The sequence below is a fragment of the Dryas octopetala genome, chromosome 1 (assembly GCF_963921425.1).
Source record: "Dryas octopetala chromosome 1, drDryOcto1.1, whole genome shotgun sequence".
In the NCBI taxonomy this organism is placed as follows: domain Eukaryota; kingdom Viridiplantae; phylum Streptophyta; class Magnoliopsida; order Rosales; family Rosaceae; genus Dryas; species Dryas octopetala.
In genome coordinates, this window is record NC_141366.1 from 3,179,297 (window position 1) to 3,199,062 (window position 19,766).

General features: G+C 35.6%; 3 protein-coding genes across 6 annotated transcripts; 1 reads left to right on the forward strand and 2 right to left on the reverse strand.

Moving 5' to 3' along the window:
• Positions 1–896: 896 nt before the first annotated feature.
• Positions 897–1,550, forward strand: LOC147296503 (uncharacterized). Its single transcript, XM_086229846.1, has one exon. The coding sequence runs from the start codon at positions 897–899 to the stop codon at positions 1,548–1,550; it is 654 nt and encodes a 217-aa protein (XP_086085972.1).
• A 4,524-nt stretch (positions 1,551–6,074) lies between these two features.
• Positions 6,075–9,423, reverse strand: PTAC16 (plastid transcriptionally active 16). The gene is made up of 5 exons (XM_086234866.1): positions 8,830–9,423; positions 8,054–8,512; positions 7,874–7,942; positions 7,491–7,549; positions 6,075–6,832 (listed from the first exon to the last, which is right to left on the reverse strand). The coding sequence occupies exons 1-5, from the start codon at positions 9,277–9,279 to the stop codon at positions 6,298–6,300; spliced, it is 1,572 nt and encodes a 523-aa protein (XP_086090992.1). The 5' UTR covers positions 9,280–9,423; the 3' UTR covers positions 6,075–6,297.
• Positions 9,424–10,628: 1,205 nt separating this feature from the next.
• On the reverse strand, positions 10,629–16,725 carry LOC147296505 (splicing factor PWI domain-containing protein). Of its 4 annotated transcripts, none has more exons than XM_086234855.1 (14): positions 16,456–16,725; positions 16,185–16,274; positions 15,919–16,041; positions 15,392–15,559; positions 15,213–15,305; positions 14,939–15,075; positions 14,557–14,601; positions 13,389–14,198; positions 13,057–13,239; positions 12,828–12,956; positions 12,489–12,692; positions 11,536–12,407; positions 11,138–11,192; positions 10,629–10,987 (listed from the first exon to the last, which is right to left on the reverse strand). In XM_086234855.1, exons 1-12 carry the CDS (start codon positions 16,474–16,476, stop codon positions 11,765–11,767), a joined length of 2,646 nt encoding a protein of 881 aa, XP_086090981.1. In that variant the 5' UTR covers positions 16,477–16,725; the 3' UTR covers positions 10,629–10,987; positions 11,138–11,192; positions 11,536–11,764. The 4 variants fall into 4 exon arrangements, with proteins under 4 accessions (XP_086090981.1, XP_086090969.1, XP_086090976.1 ...); XM_086234843.1 differs by having other exon boundaries at positions 10,629–10,995; XM_086234850.1 differs by having other exon boundaries at positions 11,138–11,212.
• Between the last annotated feature and the right edge of the window lie 3,041 nt (positions 16,726–19,766).

Genomic DNA, 19,766 nt, shown 5'->3' on the forward strand with positions numbered 1-19,766 from the left:
CAAAAGTAATAGTTGAACTTCTTGCCTTGATAAACAAGAAACAAAGAAACAGACTGAAGTCCATCATATTAACTGAAATAAATTATATCCGTGAATAATTTATTTTACATGTCTAGTGTCTAACAGTTGTTATCATTTCATCCTAAAAAAAAAAAAAAAAAAAAAGGGCCTTTCTTTTTTCACCTAAGTACTTATATATGTTTCTTTTAATAAAGAAAAAATACTAATGTATTTAGGTAAATCCATTAGATTCTGTATGTAGTAAACTAATCTTTTTGTATATAAGCTTTAGATTCTCCATATTGTATCTACAGCATATATGATTTATTTTTGTTGGTTACATCTACAGCATATATATATGATTAATTCCACCATGAAACACCAAAAAGCAAAACAAGTTGTAAATAAATATAAAAAGAAAATATACAAAATAATTTTATTCTTTAGTTGGTTTCGATCTTTTACTCGTATCCAAACATATATAATCCCACCATAATACACCAAAAACCAAAACAATATTTTAAACATAAAATATTAAGACAAAATATACTAAAATATATAGTCTTAAAATATATATATAATTAGTGAGTAACCAATTAAGTCTAGTTTAACATGACTAAGTTTTGTAAGGTTTTTTGTCCTTTGGTACAATTTAAATTGCATAGCAGGCTAGCTATCACAAAGGAGAAAAAAATTGTATAGCATCCATTGCTGGGTAAGTTCCAGATCATTAAAATCTAGAAGAAGCAGCAACTAGCAGGCCTCGTATCCCTAAATAAATATATATAATTCTTCCCTAGCTTCCAGCCAATTATGTTGACCCATCTATCTCTCTCTCTCTCTCTCTCTCTCTCTCTCTCTCTCTCTCTCTCTCAGATAATTTGGGTTGGTTGGTAATGGAGTCTCATGTTGATCAGGCAATTCCAGAAAATTCAGACCAAGTGATGAGTTCGGATGAACAATCAGGTACAAGCCAAGTAGCAGCGAAGTCCTATGAGTGCACTTTTTGTAAAAGAGGGTTCTCTAATGCACAAGCTTTAGGAGGGCACATGAATATTCACCGAAAAGACAAGGCCAAGCTCAAGCAAGCCTCCTCAAATATTAGCGAAACTAAACAACAGCAACAACAACATCAACAACTACCTTTGGACATCCCAAAGATGCCATCCTCGTACTCTCCAATACTTCCTATCACTAATTATGTGGAACCCAATAAACCTAGTGATATTGAAAGAACCAGATTAAGGGCATGGCCTTGGTTTCTCAATAAAGAAGGTGATGATCATCATATAACCACTATGAGGCATGACCAAAACCATGTTGTCCAAGTTCAACAACTTCCACTATTTTCTCAGACACCATCAAATCAAGATCATCGTCATCATCAAAGTCCAGATACACAATTACAAGTTCATGGGGATCAAAGTGAAAAGGGTTTGCAGCCATCCAGCCATGGCTCGTCAGGTTCGGGGTTAGACCTTGAGCTTAGACTAGGGCCTGAACCTCAGGATTCATCAGCGGCACCAAACACTACAAGAAAGTTCTTTTGAATTTGAATATACTCTATTTCAATATTCCTGGTATTGTTTCTCTCATTTTATAATTTATAATTTTATTTATTATGTTGTAGCCTCTTCATTAATTTGTGGGGGTACTGTGGATAGATATTTTTGGTGTTGGGGAAGGTTTAATTTAATTGTTTGCATATTCAATAAAAAGAGATCTAGGTTTAATTTTGGCCAAATTTTATTTCTGGGTTTCAAGGGTTGAATGGTACCTTGAGAGGGAGACAAATTTTAACATGCGAAGACTACTGAATTGTATATTAGCATAACTAGTAATTCGGTGAGGGCAAACTCTTTAATTTTAGTGATTAATTGATCCTACTATATATATGCATCAATTTAGGCTGCGCCTTAGTAGTTGAAATTAGGGTTTACAAATATCATGCAGTCGATGTTGCTGAAGATAGACATTTGACATAAACCCTATTTGCTCGTGAAACCAATGCTTATAATAATGATCGAGTGCCCACATCTCACAAAGTCACAACCTTCTCACTTCTCACTTCAATAAGAATTATGATATATATTATAACTAAAAGTCTAGAGAACAAGCTACTTAGTAAAGTAAAGGGTGAGGAGATATAGGAATAATTGATCGAATATATACATATATATATCTTCTAATGCATCGAGTTGGTGTTTTTGGATGATGAAAAGTAGAGCCAAAGTTTATAATTTATAATGTGATGTATATCATGTGTTCTCCATAGCTGCATATATAGTTAATAGGGAGAGAAAGTTGTTAGAAGTAGCATTTTCCTATATCTATAATCAATAACTCCTATATGTGGTAGGCTTTATTAATGTTAATGCTTTCACAACTAGGAATATTCATCGCATTCATATATATGGTGGTTAAATCAAATCAAAATGATAAAGAATGTTAAAGATATATCCTATATGGGAATATATATATCATATCTAAACTGAATCTCATCATTAATTTCATTAGAATTTAATTAGAAGAAGAACGGAAAAGAGAGAGGATCAAAGGTTAAAGTTTGTCTTTATCTTTTTTTCCTGTAATTAATTTCATTAAAGACCTGGTTAATTAGGATACTAATTAGCAAGTTACTTATGATTTATATGATATACGCAGTGGTGAATTGTCCATTACCACATGCATGACCAGTATGCATGCATATATAGCAGGATCACATGGATTTATACATTGTATTGAAATTAGTTCATTAATTCTTAAATGTTTTCGAAGAGTACATCATGAATAAGCTCATCCTTCTTTTTGTTTTAGGGGGACTGTAGCTAGCACTGTTCTTCTTTTCTTTTTCTTTTTTTAGTGTTGTGTATTTAATGAGTACGTTTTATGTAATTTAGGTAGCATAAAGTAATATAATTGATTTATTCTGTCCATTTAGATATTATTACAATGTTTCATTAGACTTATTCCCTTATTTTTTTCATATATATATATTAATTACACTTACACCCCCTGAGGTTTATCGTCTTTTCACATACACCCCCTGGGGTTTCAATAATTACACATACACCCCCTGAGGTTTCAAAACTATTGCATATAACCCCCTACAAGAGAAAAAAATAAATAAACAAAAAAGAAAATATTTGTATTGAGGTTGAACCTTACACCTTGAGTAATCTTATTAGGTTATTATCCCTTAGTATGCCTTTTTGCATAATTTCTCATCATTTTTTGTCTCACTATAAGGGGTTATATGCAACAGTTTTGAAACCTCAAGGGGTGTATGTGTAATTATTGAAACCCCAGGGGGTGTATGTGAAAAGACGATAAACCTCAGGGGGTGTAAGTGTAATTAATATATATATATGAAAAAAATAAGGGAGATTTGGAATTCAGTCCATTTTATGAGTCTTTCTTAAGCTCCGTTTGGGATTGTTGTGGAGAACCCAAAAGCTGCTGTGGATGACAATTCTCAATCACCCACAGCAGTTTTGGTGTTTGGTAAAAAAATGAAAAAATGTTTTGCCCCACAATTCTCAACTCCCCACAGTAAAAATAGAAAGCAGGTTTGTAAGTGCTTTTGAAAGCTGCAGTGAATCACAGCAACAATGAAAATTTTATTTTACCCATAATACCCTCATTGATTTTTGAAAATCACATCTTAAATTAAAAAATTGGTCAATTGTTAATTATATTTAATATTGTGAACATTAATTATGATATTTTATTTATACGATAAAAATTATAATATACCCAAAAAAATAATAGGTGTACTTATTTAATAATGTTGTTCTTTGAACAAATTAATGCTAATACAAATTTGTAGCCAAAAATTTCAAAAACATGTAAAAAAACATTTTATTTTTACCAAATAAATAAGCGAAAGGCACTTTCAGCATCATGTCCATTTTAGTCATTATAATAGTTACAACAGTTTTACATTACAATTTACCAAACACCTTCATACTACTTTTTGTACTCACAGCACTTTTGAAAATATAGTTTACTAAACACTCAACTGCTTTACTTCACAGCTGATTTTACTTCACAGTTATTTTCCTTCACAGTTGTTTTTTCTCACAACAATCTCAAACTAAGCCTTAGACTAAGACCGGTAGTGATTTAGGGTTTTTAATCAAGTCCTTTTATTTTTTTTCTTTGACGGTTTTATGTCAGGTTTTAACTCAGGAATTTTGGGCTCCGCCCAAAATGTCTGAATTAAAATCTAACATGCAGCCTCTACAAAGTCCATTATACGCCCTAGGAGAGGAAATACCCTTCAAATTAGGGAATGACTTTATTATGAATTAAAATGATTTTCTTATAAATTAAAAAGACTTTATTATGAATTAAAAAAAATTCTTATAAATTAAATGACTTTATTATGAATTTAAAAAAAATTCTTATAAATTTTAAAACATCTTCGGTCTCCATCTAAAAACTATTTTTCTAAATGACTCAAATCTAATTATCTCAAAAAATAATGAATTGGTATATATCCATGATACAATTTAGATTTATTTGGATATTTCTAGTACTACTTTCTATTTTTTTTTTTTTTTTGTGATGCATTCACGAGATATATAACTAATACCCCATAATATAATAGTATAATAACGTGACAGCTTGGTGTGTCACCTCAAGTACTTATGTTTCGTTAATGTCTGAGCTGACGATACATATATAGACGGTAAGAGTCAAAAACTGTGCAGCAATGCCAGCATATATATGAAATATATATTTGATCTCGTTTATTAAGATTTAAGACTACAAGTGGCAAATCCGATAAGTTGACACAAATAGGTAGGCAAATATTAAGAAAAAAATGTACATTTAGTTCATGGACAAGTACTATAGCATTATTCAATATTATACATTCGATTAATAATATATTAAGTACGTACTTATCTTCACACTCATAATTTTTTCATAATTAGAGTTTGAATCTCGTTTTTCTCAACTATTTTCTAATTTGATCATGTGCGGGTATAGTTACAGTCGTGTGGGTATCTTCTGTATATTAGGATCATCACACCACTGTTTCATATTTCTTGCAAGCCCTAATCTTCAACTCCAACAGCCTTTTCGACAAAATTAAAAAAGCTCACCAATTCGAGCAGCGGAACAAGATATAAATCATCTAGAAATTTCCACCGGAGGTCGTATTTGACTTATTTATCAATGCAAAAGGCAAGGGCATCCTCTTATATTCTAAGTCGCAATCAATTAATTACAGAAGAGATCATGGTTGATATATAGACAAATGCTCAAGACAATAACTGCATAAATAGTTTATATATAAAAATATATTGATCATCAATACATTCTTTAGAAGAGTTAGAGGAATAAGAAGTAAAAAAATAAATAAATAAACAAGAAAAATTCATACACCACACTGCAGGTGTGGATAGATGAAGTCAGCTGTGTGATAACCACTTGACGAACAAGCTGGTAATTTGCAGGGTGATTCCTTTGTAATATCGCTACGAATTCATATAGGAAATATATATGAAATATATTTGATAAATTTTCACTACTAATTAGGTATATATGGCAATTTGTCGTGTGCCAATTGTCTTTCATAGTTGTCATCATCGTTATTGTTGTTATCTTTCTCTTTCAAGTTGACCCAGAAAATGCACTGTAAAAAACTTGTTTAAGTACTGTCAAATTAGTACAAAAAGCTTTGTTAGTAAGCTACATGAATATTAAAATCACTTTTATTATGAAGACAGTGCCAGAGAAGTATAGTTTAATTGTGGAAAGTTACCTACATGGGATGAATTCCACATGAAAGCCAAATAAAATTTGGAACTATTGTAAATCATGACTAATTAGAGAAACCTTTTTCCTGGGTTACACTTACAGAGACACCTAATCAGCACCAGAAGACTGGAAATTGCAATTATATACATGATAATTATGTCATTTAGTTTATAAGCTTCTGCAATTAGCTTTCATATGTGGTTTTTCATTTTTGATATATCACTGCTTCAATCGACCCTAGTGAGAAGCATGTGACTGATTTGAGACTCTTGTCGCAATGTAGGAATGAATTAATGCTTTACTACTGAAGCTATAAATCCGATTGAGTGCTTTGATTTGATTATTAATCAGAATTTGAAAGAGAGTGATTCATTAACCATTGAGGAAAGACTTAAACCAGTACATATCACTTGGTAGAACTCATAAAACCATCTTTCAATTACAACAAAAGCACAAATACTAAACCATCTTTCACCAAAATAGCCTGAAAGACTAGACATGGTACATACTTGGCAAGCAATAATCGTCTCAGTCTTCGTCAACATACACAGTTTCTTGGGTAAACAACCCACCAAACACCTTCCTAACTTCTTTCTTCGACTCCGTTTGTTTGGCTTTAGGCTTTGGCTCCTCCTTGGGTTTCAAAGTTGCTTTCGGGGTTGTAATTTTCTTAGCAACTGCTTTGTTGGGAGTTAGAGTCCGAGCCTTTGCCTGTCCTCTGATAGTGGCAATCTGCACTTTTGGTGTCTCTATGGACTTTTGAACTGTGTCTGCAAGTTGGGAGCTAAACTTTTCCCAAGGCAGCCCTGAGCCAATGTCTTTTGCTTTGTTCAAGAGGCTGTCTACTGAACCCCCTGCAGCCTTAGCCTTCACTTGAGCTTCTTCAGCTAAACTAGTGGCCCGAGCTTCTTGTTCAGACAGCTTTTTTACCTCTTCTTCAAGTTTTTTTGCTGCCTCGGCTGCTTCTTGAGCTCTCTCAGCAGCTATTATTGCCTCCTCCTCTGCTTCTGCCTTTGCAAGCGCTTCTGCATAAGCTTTCCTTCTTCCATCCTCAGGGATGGTACTAAAGGCAATCAAAACATGCACAAATTTGGATAAAATTTCCACCAAACCAATGTATTCTTGCATAATGTATCATGCATAAACATTTTATGTATCTGCCATACTAGTGAGTCATAAAGTTAACGACAACGGCCCCGGGGCTAGCCTAGGTGGTGAGACGAGATGGAAAAAAGGGTTAGGATTATATTAAGTTATGGGTTCAATTTCTCATCCCAATGTACCAACAAAACAATATGAACACAATTTAACAGTTGAAACAAGATACAGAAAGTGTACCATTTTTGGCAACTATTGATATAAGTTTTCTAATGAACAACATGCTCAATTGTGCATGCCAAACTCAAGATCTTCCTCTCGCTAACTAGGTTTTCTTAATGTAGCTCTCAATTGGCTAGATGGGAGAGGGGGTCTTGCCTTATTAGATAAGAAAAGGCTTATTTGGACCCTTCCATAAGGTGCCTGTAACATTAACAAGTCCTACACCTTTGTCCAAAGCACACTGAGGTGAATTCCAACACCAATATATAATATTGCAACTAAACCCAATCAAAGTCAATGCTAACAGAATATTTGTTCATATTAAATTGTACAAGAATGGAATATAATTTCTCTTAGCCTTTACCTGAAAAGATAATAACTGAAAAAGACTTGGGTTTTACCTGAAAAGCTGATCTACAGGCCTCAAGGGTGCTGATGGATCAGTATATACTTCCACAACCTTGACAGAGTCAAAAATAAATATTTAATCAATAGGTAAACCAACAGAAAAATACAAGACATTAGTAACCAGTCAATTAATGTATGTAACTTGGGACGTTCTATAGAAACTGTATTGTAAAAACAAATGGAAACATACCCAAAAGGAAAAAAAAAACAGAGTAATACTAGTGACTACATTACTGATCACAGCACTTATAATGGTAAAACCCAGCAAACATAGATGAATCTCATGTGAATTTCATGAGTTAATAATATGGTCAAAAAATGTGGAGCAAAAGAATTGAACAACCAAATTTTGTACTTGCAAGCATCAAGCATGTACCTTATTTTCTGCCACAGCAGTGTTTAAGAAAACATCCGCCACCAGGGCTGCAATCTGAGACTTGGCTACCTAATTGTGTAACGTTCAATAGTATCAGGGAAGACGATGAAATTTAAGTTCCAAAAAAGAAATGAAAATGAAAATGAAAGCATTACAATATTATTGCATACATTACATTACTTTGTAGTCGTTTGCACCTGCGCCGCTTCCTTCAGCTGACAGAACAACATTATATGAGCTCTCAGGCGAAAAATCTTCAGTCAAACTTGTCTTTATAAAGGTGTAGCTGACGTCTGTTTCGATGACTTTTTGCAACAATTCAGCGATAGTCAAGGGCTGGGATCGCGAGAAGAGGTTGCTAAAGAATGAAGAGATGCCATCTAGTACATTGTTAGTTGATGCACCCCCTATGTAATTGCTGTCATAGATTATCGCCACGTGTCCAACCCCAGCCAGCTGGGCGGCTTGGATTACTTGTAAGGCTTCCGATGGGGTTACTTCAGTCGCTGGACCATTCTCGGCGGGGCCAATTGTGACGACAACTTTGCTGGCGTTTCCGATGGCTTTGGCGATGGTTTCAGCATCTTGAAAGAGGGATTCGACCGCATTGAGGCGTTTTGATTCCTCATTTGATATGATCTACGGTGTTGGTGCAGTTGGAGGGAAAATATTAGGCCTAGTGCTACAAAATGCTCATGTCATAGTACCCTTTTGCATAATAATCCTCTTTACATGCTACCTAAACTCTACATAGAAAATGCTTTTTGGGTCTTGCATTTTAAATAAACTTCTCAAAAAGTGAATAACTTATGGGTAACTTTGTATGTATCATTTTTCTTGATCCTATTGTAGACTACTTATCCATCGTTTTAATGACCTATGGTTGTGAAAAACCCATAAGGACCATAGGAATTGTTTAATTCACATTGTTGATTCGTTTGGTTTGAGCAACTGACCTTGTATTTAGAAGCCACACGAGCCAACTCTTGGGCAGCGCCAAGATCAGGCACACCAGCCCTTACACTAAAACCCTCACGCAGAAGGGTCTGTGCTATGCGAATGCCAGCCTGCCCAGTTGCACCAGCAACAAACACAGTCCCAGGGTCCTTGCTTCTGGGGTTCCCAAACGACAGGCCTAAAGAAGGCCGACTCACAACAGGGACCAAAGATTTTACATTGGGCACTTTTCCGAAGTCGAACCAGAAAGGACTGGAATTGGAGGAGTCATCAGTTTGCCCTTCATCCGACGACGAACCATCGTCCCCCGACTTGCCAAGCCGAAATGAAGGGAAGGGTCCAGCCCTCTTGGCAAAGACTCTGAGCCTTTGGTTCTTGAGGGTGGTTGTTGCTCTTGAATTGGGTGTGGAGGTTATAAGGAATGAATTGGAAGTGAGAGTTGCAGCCATTGATGCAAAGAGGGGATGGCAAAAAGGGTGGCTGGCTCTTCCCTCACAATTCAGCTTTTGTGCATATCCATGACTGCCCAAGTTCTTGACTAGACCCCAGCACCACCAAGCCTGTGGCAATTGAATTGCCTTTGGACAAATATTATCTGGATGGGAAGGTATGGGAGCAGGCAAATGAAATTGTGCCACGTGGCATGCTCTATCTACTAAAGAAAATTGGACACCAAGAAATTTAATAGCAGGTTGAAGCTGAACCACCAGAAAAAGACATACGCATTTGATATTTCACATATGCCATACTCATATGGGTTCTAATTCAACGAGGTTTTATCCACCCACTCTACCACAGAAATAATATGATAAGCATGGCCCACAATCACATTCATATCACCAATTTTGTCAATTTTATTGAAGCACCATCAGACAGTGAAGAAAAAGATCACGGGAAGTAAATTACATACAAGTAGATACTCGGACAGTTTTAATTGTAATTAAGCGGGAGGCAAATGAATGCTAGTCTTTCTCATCATACAAAGTAAACGACCTCAAACTGAATGGTGAATAGAACAGAGATAATCCAACAGGACGTCCCAAAGGCACAGGCGCACAGCTATGGTAAATTCAAACGAAAGCGTAACAAGGAATCCAAGCAAAAGAAAATTCATTAAAATAAAAAAAAACAAGGTGTATTACTAAATGCAACCCATATCAGGCTTCCAAACCAGCAGAACAACAAAGCCACAAACAGATTATGTTAACCAGCTATTAACTCACTACAAACCAAAGAAAAAAATAATAATAATTAATACTAAATTATGGGAATCATAGAATAGGCATTCAGTCTAAACCCACTAAGCATGGCAAGCAAAATAAAATACACCAAGAATTAGTTGAGTCCTCACAGCTCACCAAAGAGATCTGAAACTACAAAAATAGATCAATCGTCATTCATTCTTCACCAAGATTTAAATCTTATGCCTCTCACCATTCTATTTCTATCCACCCCTTCAAGTCAGATCAAGGTACCAACATCAAAGTCAATAAGCCCCATAGCTATACTTGTGTTATGCCACACATCATATTAATACTTATGCTTCACATCTCCAACAAAGCTCACATATAATCATTTGCTATATGCAAATATAGGCTGTAGCATCTACCTTACGATTCAGAGTAACAAATTACTTTAATAATACAAGCCATCTATCAACCTTGAATAAAGCATATAGCACAAAAAAAATCCTTTTTGCAAATGGCGGTAACACCTCAAATGAGATGCGCCATTGTAGTACAAAAAATTAAGAGAAATACATGCCAAGGTTGTTGCAGAAAAAAAAAAACAAATAAAGTAAAAACTGCATCCTCGGATTCATATACCATACATTTAGATGACAGCTTGAATATTCCTCAGTACTGCCAGAGAACAGAAAAGTATACTAGGGTCATAAATTATCCAAGTAACAAACTTCCCCTATCAAAATTAAATGCTTCACAGTTCACACCAGATGTGAAGCGCAGTAAGAAAACATTATTGAGTGAAGATTAACATCTTCATTCTCATAGAGTATTAATCATTTCATGTACATACATCAAAATACCATCCATATTAACCTTACAAGCTGATATCAACATCAGGACCAGACATTTACCAAGAACCATAGCACCATGGAGAATTTTACAAAATTAAGTCCCAGGAACAACTCTCAAGCTGCCAACCTTAAAATTTAAACAAATAAAGTAAGAAAGCAGCAACAATATACAAATTATGAGTGAGAGAGAGAGAGAGAGAGAGAGAGATTCTCCTAAAGACACAGAGTTGTTCCTCTAAAAGAGCCTGTAAAGGCATAGAAAACTTTACCTGAATCAATGGTCAAAATGCAGATCAGCACATGATCTGCTCAAGCAGGTCACATCTAGTTGACAAAAATTTCATCTATCAATTAACCAGAAAGCTAATTTTAGTAAATCCTCATCAGTCAAATAGACAAGACCTTAAGGTTTTTTTGTCAATAAGATCAGCCAATCATACAGACCACAACAAATTCCTACCTGCAATAGTACCTAAACTTGCACATCAAACAAACTAGAAATGCTAAAAAAAACTAAACTAAACTAAACTAAACAAAAACCCAATTCAAAAATCAAATTCCGACAACAAACTTATATAAAAAATAATGTAAAAGCTTCACATCCATGTGATGAAGATATCCTATAAAACAACAAATCGAATTCACAATTCACAAATACAATTATTACCAGAAAATCTAGCAGCAAGGTCTGCATAAAGTTGAACTCAAGAGAATAGCTCAGGAAATCCTCATTTATCCATTAAGCTGCCAGCAGTAAAACACAGACTACATTAAACAATAACCAAAACATAGAAACACTCATTCAAACAAATATATTCCTACCAATCTGAAATGTTACTGCTTAATAGAACTGAAAAGATAAATTAACATCACAATATTCCAACACAGTAAAAAATTTAGTGACTGGTGCCCTTTTTTGCTTTAAGTGATTCGAGAGCCTTCTTGCGTAACTCAATCTCAAGTTTCTTCTGAACATCTTCTGTCTCTTCATTGTCACTTGAATGAAACTCTCTCCTGGTTACATGTTCACCATCTGAAGCAGAAGCATCACTGTTTTTCTTCCCTTTCAGCTTCTCCGCACGACGTTCTTCCTTTCGGCGACGCCGCTCCTCACGTTTTCGACGCTTCTTCTCCTTCCGCAATCTCTTTTCCTCTTTCCTCCTCCTTTTAGCCTCCTTCCTCCCCTCAATTTCAGAATCACTGTATTCATCATCTGAAGTCAGCCTCTCTGATCTCTTACTCTTTCTCTTTTCCTTATCTCCACTTCTGTGTTTGTCACTTTCCTCAGAACCAGAATCAAAAGTGCCACTTCGATTACTATGATCAACTTTTTCAACTGATGAGTGTACAGATCCGGGTTTACGATGCCGGTCACTGCCCCTGACATCCTTCGGATGAGAGCGGTTCTTATCATCCGACTTTCTACCCTCACCAGGATATGATGCCCGTTGCGTCTCACCTGGCAGAGAGTCCTTATGTATGGTTGGTGCCTTTTGTTGATCAGGCGTTTCAGGAGCCCCCCTCCCAGCAGATTTCCCACTGTCAGGAATTTTATAATATCAGACCTACAAACTACTACATTCATCTAAGTAAATAAGATGTGTTACAGGCTATATTTACCTCTTCATCTCCTGCTCTTTATTTCTCAATTCCGTATTATCCAGATGGCTCCGAGATTCAGTAGACCTACGACCTGCTGCTACTCTTTCAGGAGAGTACTCTTCCTTGTTATGAACCTTAGCAGGAGAAACTATCTGCTTACTTATCACTGATGTATTTTTTGATCTCCTCTCCAATGACTTAGGTCTATGATCCCCATCCTCCCTACAACCAAAAATCCAGAATCACTCCAAAAAACTCAACAAAAGAAAATCTTCTAATGCTGTGATAACCAAAGTATAAAGAATATTCCAATAAATTTTCAATTTCAAATGTACCCTAGTATAGTTAATTCCTTACTCTTCACTTATTTCTGGACTGTCACGATGAAGTTTTTGTTCTCTTGGTTTCCTTGGAGGACTTGAGCGAACATCACGAATTACCTGCTCCCTTGGTCGTATCACAGGACTCTCATACGGACTAGACGATCTGGTGAGGCAGTAAGAGATAGTAAGCACAAAAATAACAAAATATTTGAAACACTAACATCTAAGATTATATGAAACAGTTATGCAGCCAAGATGAATACCTCCTTTCCTCACTAGCACTCCTTACACCTGGTGGAGATGCTGAAAGTATAGGAGACTTCTGTGGTGAAGGCGACAAAGCCGGAACTCTTTTACGGGAATCACTCTGATTCTTTGATTCCCTCAGCGGTGACCCAGGAGAACTAGAGGACTGACGTGGCACAGGAGACAGTTTCTCAAGGGACCTGTAACATGGTTAATTATGAAATATGAAATAGTCATAAAATTGCTCAAACTGCCTTATTATAAACAAAATCCAAATAAATTGCTAAGAACTAATTGACAATGCAACAGGAACTGCTACAAGGAGAGCTACATTGTAATTGATATAAACCTGGTTCTTTCTTGGGGAGAACGCATGGGAGATCTCTGATACTTTGCTGTTCTCCTGATTGGTGAAGGGGAACCATGCCGAACAGGAGATGAAGAACTCCGGTCATAAGGCGAAGGAGACCTACGTCGAAGATTTGGTGACCTCCTGCCACCACGAACTGGTGACCTACGTTGCATTGGAGATGCATACCTGTTCCGTGGAGTCAGTGGAGATCTTCGATGCCAACGTCGTACAGGTGAGGGGGATCTGCGACGTCGTACTGGAGAAGGTGAAATGCGACGCCGTACAGGAGAAGGTGAGATGCGACGTCGTACAGGAGAAGGTGAGATGCGATGTCGTACAGGAGAAGGTGACATACGACGTCGCAGAGGGGAGGGTGACCTGCGGCGCCGCACAGGTGAGGGTGATCTGCGGCGCCGTATAGGTGAGGGTGATCTGCGACGTCGGACAGGTGAGGGTGATCTGCGACGTCGGATAGGTGAGGGTGATCTGCGGCGTCGGAAAGGTGAGGGTGATCTGCGACGTCGGACAGGTGGAGATGTCCTGCGACGCACAGGAGAAGGTGATCTGCGCCGATAAGGAGAACGTAATCGATGTCGTACAGGTGAAGGTGATCTTTGTAGTGAATTTGATCTAGATCTTCGCCTGGAATAAGGTGATCTTCCTCTTGGAGAGAGTGATCCCTCAGGTGAATGCCTACGAAGAGGTGTACTAGGACGTCTTCTTGGAGAGCGATGACCCCTTTCAGAAGAAATGGACCGTCCTCGTGGTTTTGGTGACTTGGAAACACTTTTTGACCTGTGTCTTTCACTAAAAATATATAATTATAGTGAGATCCTATAATTTAAGAAATCCAAAATCAAATTATCAATGTATAAAAGAGAAATTCATCATAAATGCAAGAACTCAAAAATGTTGGTCTTTAGTGAACAAATCAATCCCAAAATGGGAAAAAATTTTAAACAAAATAGAATGAATGATGGAGAGTTCTTTTTTTTAGTGAAGAACAAAGCATACTCGGCATAACTTTTAGTATTAAAATATGACCTGCTGATTGACCTAGAAGGTGGACCCCTGTTTAAAAGAATGGGTAAATTTATATGTGTTTTATTGCAAGCAAGCAGTATAATTAAGATTAATGACAGAAAATGAAGGTCAAGATAATTACCGAGGGGATAAAGACAAATCTGCTGAATTTGGAGATCTAGAAGCCCTGTAGAAGATTAAACATATAATATTTAGAATAATTTTGTTGATTTTTTACAGATTAAACAACCAAAGAGGAAAGGTAATAAAACTTTCACACCCAATGATACACAATATAAATATCCATATGGCTACACTACTTCAAATATTTGAGTAAGAGCACAGAACAAATTAGATCAAATGGCTAATATAATTGAAGAATCGTGCAAGAGTTTGATGGATTTTTGATATACAAATGGCACCCAATGCAGAACAGAGTTTGTTATTCATGATTGCAAAACATAGATAGACTGCGGATCTTACAACAACGCTACTTAAAGGTAAAATAATTCCCAATCCCTTACTTGTTCCTTGCCTTCACACCATTCCTCTTGTCAGCTCCTCTTTCATCCTCAGGACGGTCACTTGAAACCCTTGGTGACATATTCTTCGAGTTTGGCTCCAAAGCAGCATTGTTTGCTTTCTTATCAACCCCTCCTTCCTACAGTAGTTTGAGGTAAAGGCATGAACCCAAATAATTGCAGAAGCTAGCTGAACGCATGAAAACACAAACGGAAGTTAAAAACAAAAAACTCAGCTCTAGAGAATGTAACTCCAGCATGAATAAAATATTAGTACCATCTTCTTCAATCTCTCTTGTTCAAGATCTCTACTCTCCTTGTCTTTTATTCTCTGAATTTCCTTTGCTATGCCTGCCTTATCTGCCTCCTCCTGCAACAATCCATGGTACAACTAAATTAATAAAACTGAATTATCTCAGAACCCGGAACATGATGTGACAATATAAATATAATAACCTTCGCTTTCCGTCTTTCTTCTTGTTTGGCATCCAAGAACTGTTGAGGGACACCACTCGCATTCTTTTGTGCACTGAGAAGAAGCGTCCAAAGCTCTCTCATAAACTTCACAGTATTTTTTTCCATAAATCCAGTAAGTGAAATTTGAACCTCCTTCCCATTCACTTCCTGAAAATTGTAACAAACATGTACAGTTCAAGAAGAATTAATACTAACTACAAATGCACAAACCCATGGATTTTGCACCAAACAGATCTTAGCAATAAATCATCAAAACGGAGTAACAAGCCTTCGCTCAGTTGACATCAGGGTGAAGTTTGGCTATGTCAACATTTTAATTCCTATGGAATGTCATATGTTCTACCATAATTGTTAACAGGGAAAAAGAAAAAGTACAGAATTAAGGAACGGCATGCAGTTAACTAGGCGAAGTTGGGCACTCAAATCAAAAGCTGATGTGAATGGTACAACTAGCAGCTACTCTCACTCCATGAATGAAAAACGAAACATATAATGCAGTACATTACCTTGCCCTCCAAAAGACCATAAATAAAGTTGATAAGAACTTCGTCCTCAAACCCGAGAAGCTCAGTTACCCTAGTAGCAATCCACGGACGGATCACATCCATACTCACCTTTGACATGTCGACCTGCATCACATTATTCATGCACAATGAATTAACCACACCAACTGGTCATACCCAATTTTTTCAACTATTCTCACAAATTAAAGAATACACACACATATCACAACAATGTTAATTAGATTTTAAGAAAATCAACTAAACCGAACCAGATGTTCCAATTCAGGAGCGAATTTCTGGGATTTCAGAAGCTTCGCTTGCTTATTGGAAAACCTTGTGTCCTGATCAGCGGACGTACCCTGAATAAACACAACCCAAAGAAACATTACTTAAACCGATACCAAAACATGCACACATTCAGTAATTAAGGGTTTTGGAAGGAGAAGATCTGAGTTACAATAGATATATAAAACTGAGTGTAAATCCAATCCAAAACAATTAATTATAAATTGAAAGTTCAGAATAATCAAATTAGCTTACCCTAAAAAACCCGCCCGACATCTTCTTCTAGGGTTTTCGATGAAAGCTGAAGGGCTTGGTTTCGACGGCGAATTAGAAGATTTGTTGGTGATGTTATGAAAGAGAGTGTTATGGAAGCGAGTGGTGTACTTTGAACTTACGCAGTTACGCCATGTATTGTGGTCTTTGGGGAACTTATTCTATGAAACTGGGAGGCTATGGAGTCCGTATCTGAAGCAGTGTTTAAAAGCCAGACCCAATTACTCTCTGCGAGTGCTAGCCCTCCAGCCTGTGACTATGTGAGTTTTAGGCCTTTTATTGGGCCAACCAAATGCCTGCGGCCTGCCCTAATTGAAAGATATTTTTGTTTTTTCTTTCTTCGTGAATAGATATTTATACTGAATGTTGCTAATATATATACATAAATTTGATCACTACATGTAGTACGTACCTACGAAATTTGCTAAAATTCCAAAACTCATCTTCAAAATCTACTTAATTACAAAAATTATCCTTAAAATAAACATATCATGGCTTACTAGATGCAAGCCCAAACAGAGGCCTCCAAATACAAAATAAAAAAGGGTTTTTTTTTTTTTTTTTGTACTTAAATTTTGAATATTGTCTCAATGTGATACTTGAATTTTTATTTGTCCCAATTGAGTACCCAAATTTTTATTTTATGTCTAATAGATACCAAATGAATTTTTGTTAAAATTGTTAATAGGAATTAGGGACAATATGGTCACTTCAAAAAAATTATATTTTATTTTTTTTTATATGTTTAAAAGTAAAAAATAAATAAATTAAACCTCTCTCCACCTTCTACTACCACCCACCCACCAGTCTCCCTTTCCTTTCTCCTCCATCGCCCCTCCCCTCCCCTTCTCTATTCTTTATTTTGGTTTGCTGATTGTGGGTTTTTTGTTTTTGAATTAGATTTGCATATTTGAAAGGAGAAGGGGAAAGAGAGAGGGCGAAGAGAGAAGAGAGAGAGAGAAGGGGGAAGAGGGGGTTGTCGCCGTTGATGGTGTTGAAGTTAGCCGATGCAAAAGGGGGGGAGGGAGGCTGGTGGAAATCCAGAATGAGAAAGGAATAAAGAGAGGGGGAGAAGGATAAAAAGAAAAAAAAAATGAGGGGGAAGAGAAGGCCTCCGGCCAGTACAAATGGTGGTGAGAGAGAAGGTGGGTACGTAGGTTGAGAGAAAGGTTGCAGATGGTGGAGAAAGGTTGGGGGGCTAGGTTGTCCAAGAAGGAGAGAGGTTTGAGTTTTTGAATTTGTTTTTTTACTTTTTCACAATCTGCAGAGAAAGTAAGGGGGAAGGCGATGGAGGAGAAATGGAAGGGAGAGTGGTGGGCGGGTGGGTAGTAACAAAAGGTACATTGTTTTTTTGTTTTTTTTTTTTTTTACTTTTAAACATATAAAATAAAATAATTAAAATATAGTTTTTTTGAAGTGACTATATAGTTTTAAAATTATGTTAACAATTTTAACAGAAATTTACTTGGGTACCTATTAGACATAAAATAAAAATTTAGATATTTAATTAGGATAAATAAAAGTTCAGGTACCATATTGAGACAATGATCAAAGTTTAGATACTAAAAATGAAAAAAAATAAAAAAAATAACCCAATAAAAAATAACCAATGGCTGACTATAGGCCAACCCAATCCTATTTGTACTTGGAGCCTCTCACTCATGTAAGATTGTAAGACATAATTAATGACAACTTTATCATGGTCATTTAACTTAACTTGGATTCAGGCCCCGTTTGGGATTGTGGTGGAAGACCCAAAAGCTGCTGTAGATGACAATTCTCAATCACCTACAACAGTTTTGGTGTTTGGTAAAAAAATTAAAAACTGCTTTTTCCTACAATTCTCAACTCCCCACAACAAAAACAGAAAGCAGGTTTCTAGGTGCTTTTGAAAGCTGCAGTGAATTACAGCAACAATGAATATTTTATTTTACTCATAATATCCTCATTGATTTCTATATTTTTTAATTTGTTTATTTTAAATTAAAAAATATGTCTATTGTTAGTTATATTTTATATTGTGATAATTAATTATGATATTTTATTTGCACGATTAAAATTATAATATACCTAAAAAAATAATACACATACTTATTTAATAATGTTGTTCTTAGAAAAATTAATGCTAATAAAAATTTGTAGCCAAAAATTTTAAAAACAAGTAAAAAACATTTTATTTTTACCAAACAAATAACTGAAAAACACTTTTAGCATCATGTCTATTTTAGTAATTATACACAGTTACAGCACTTTTACATTAACATTTACCAAACACTTTGATACTGATTTTTGCACTTACAGCACTTTTGAAAACATACTTTACCAAACACTCAGCTGCTTTACTTTACAGCTGACTTTACTTCACAGTTGTTTTACCTCACAGCTGTTTTTTCACACAGTAATACCAAACTGGCCCTCAATCATGTTCCTCTTTAGTCTTGCACTAATTCGCTTGAAAATTTTTTAAGACTTTCTCCGCACTATCTCATTTTCCAATAATTCCAACTACAACAGATTTTGAAATTTTAGGAGACCAAGAATAACTATAAAAATGAGATTTTTAACTCTCCATATACATTTACCTAACATTAACTAGTCATAAAAATTATCATAGTACCTCGAATTAAAATGGTAACATAACAAACCAACAAATAAAATATATACAACGGGGAATATAAGTTTTGGAGACACAAGATATTTCAGGTCTGAAACAATTGACTCACTCAACTAACCTCAGTTTCGGCCCTAGTTGTAATGCTTCTTTATTATACACTTTGATCCATAATATATTATCACTTACAAACTATAATTAATGATGTTCCAAATATAAATACCTTTTTTGATTCATGAAACTTTTTGGATTTCTTCTATTCACGTGGCTTGTAATTGTGCTATTGTTTGAGATCTCAAAGTCTACCAATTAAAAAGTGCAAAGCTTATGATGTTAGTAGTAAAACATTTATCCTTGCTCAAGATATATGAGTGTTACTCTCGTATTCTTTGTGAGTAGAATAATTAATAATAATTTTGGGTTAATTCTAATTTTTGGGTTTTTTTATTTCAATTAGGATTAGAATTAGTTTACTTTAAATAAGATTTTTTTTTCTGTAATCTTTATTAATTATGATTTATTTTAGGGATTAACGTCATTCTTGTCTCCAGACTTTTAATTAGTTTATTATTACGCTTGTATCAGTTTGGTTGCTAGATTTTTAATTTGAAAAATTAAAAATCCTGACTTTTTAAATTTTGCCAATTGAGGTTATTCCGTCAATTTATACATTTTTCATCTA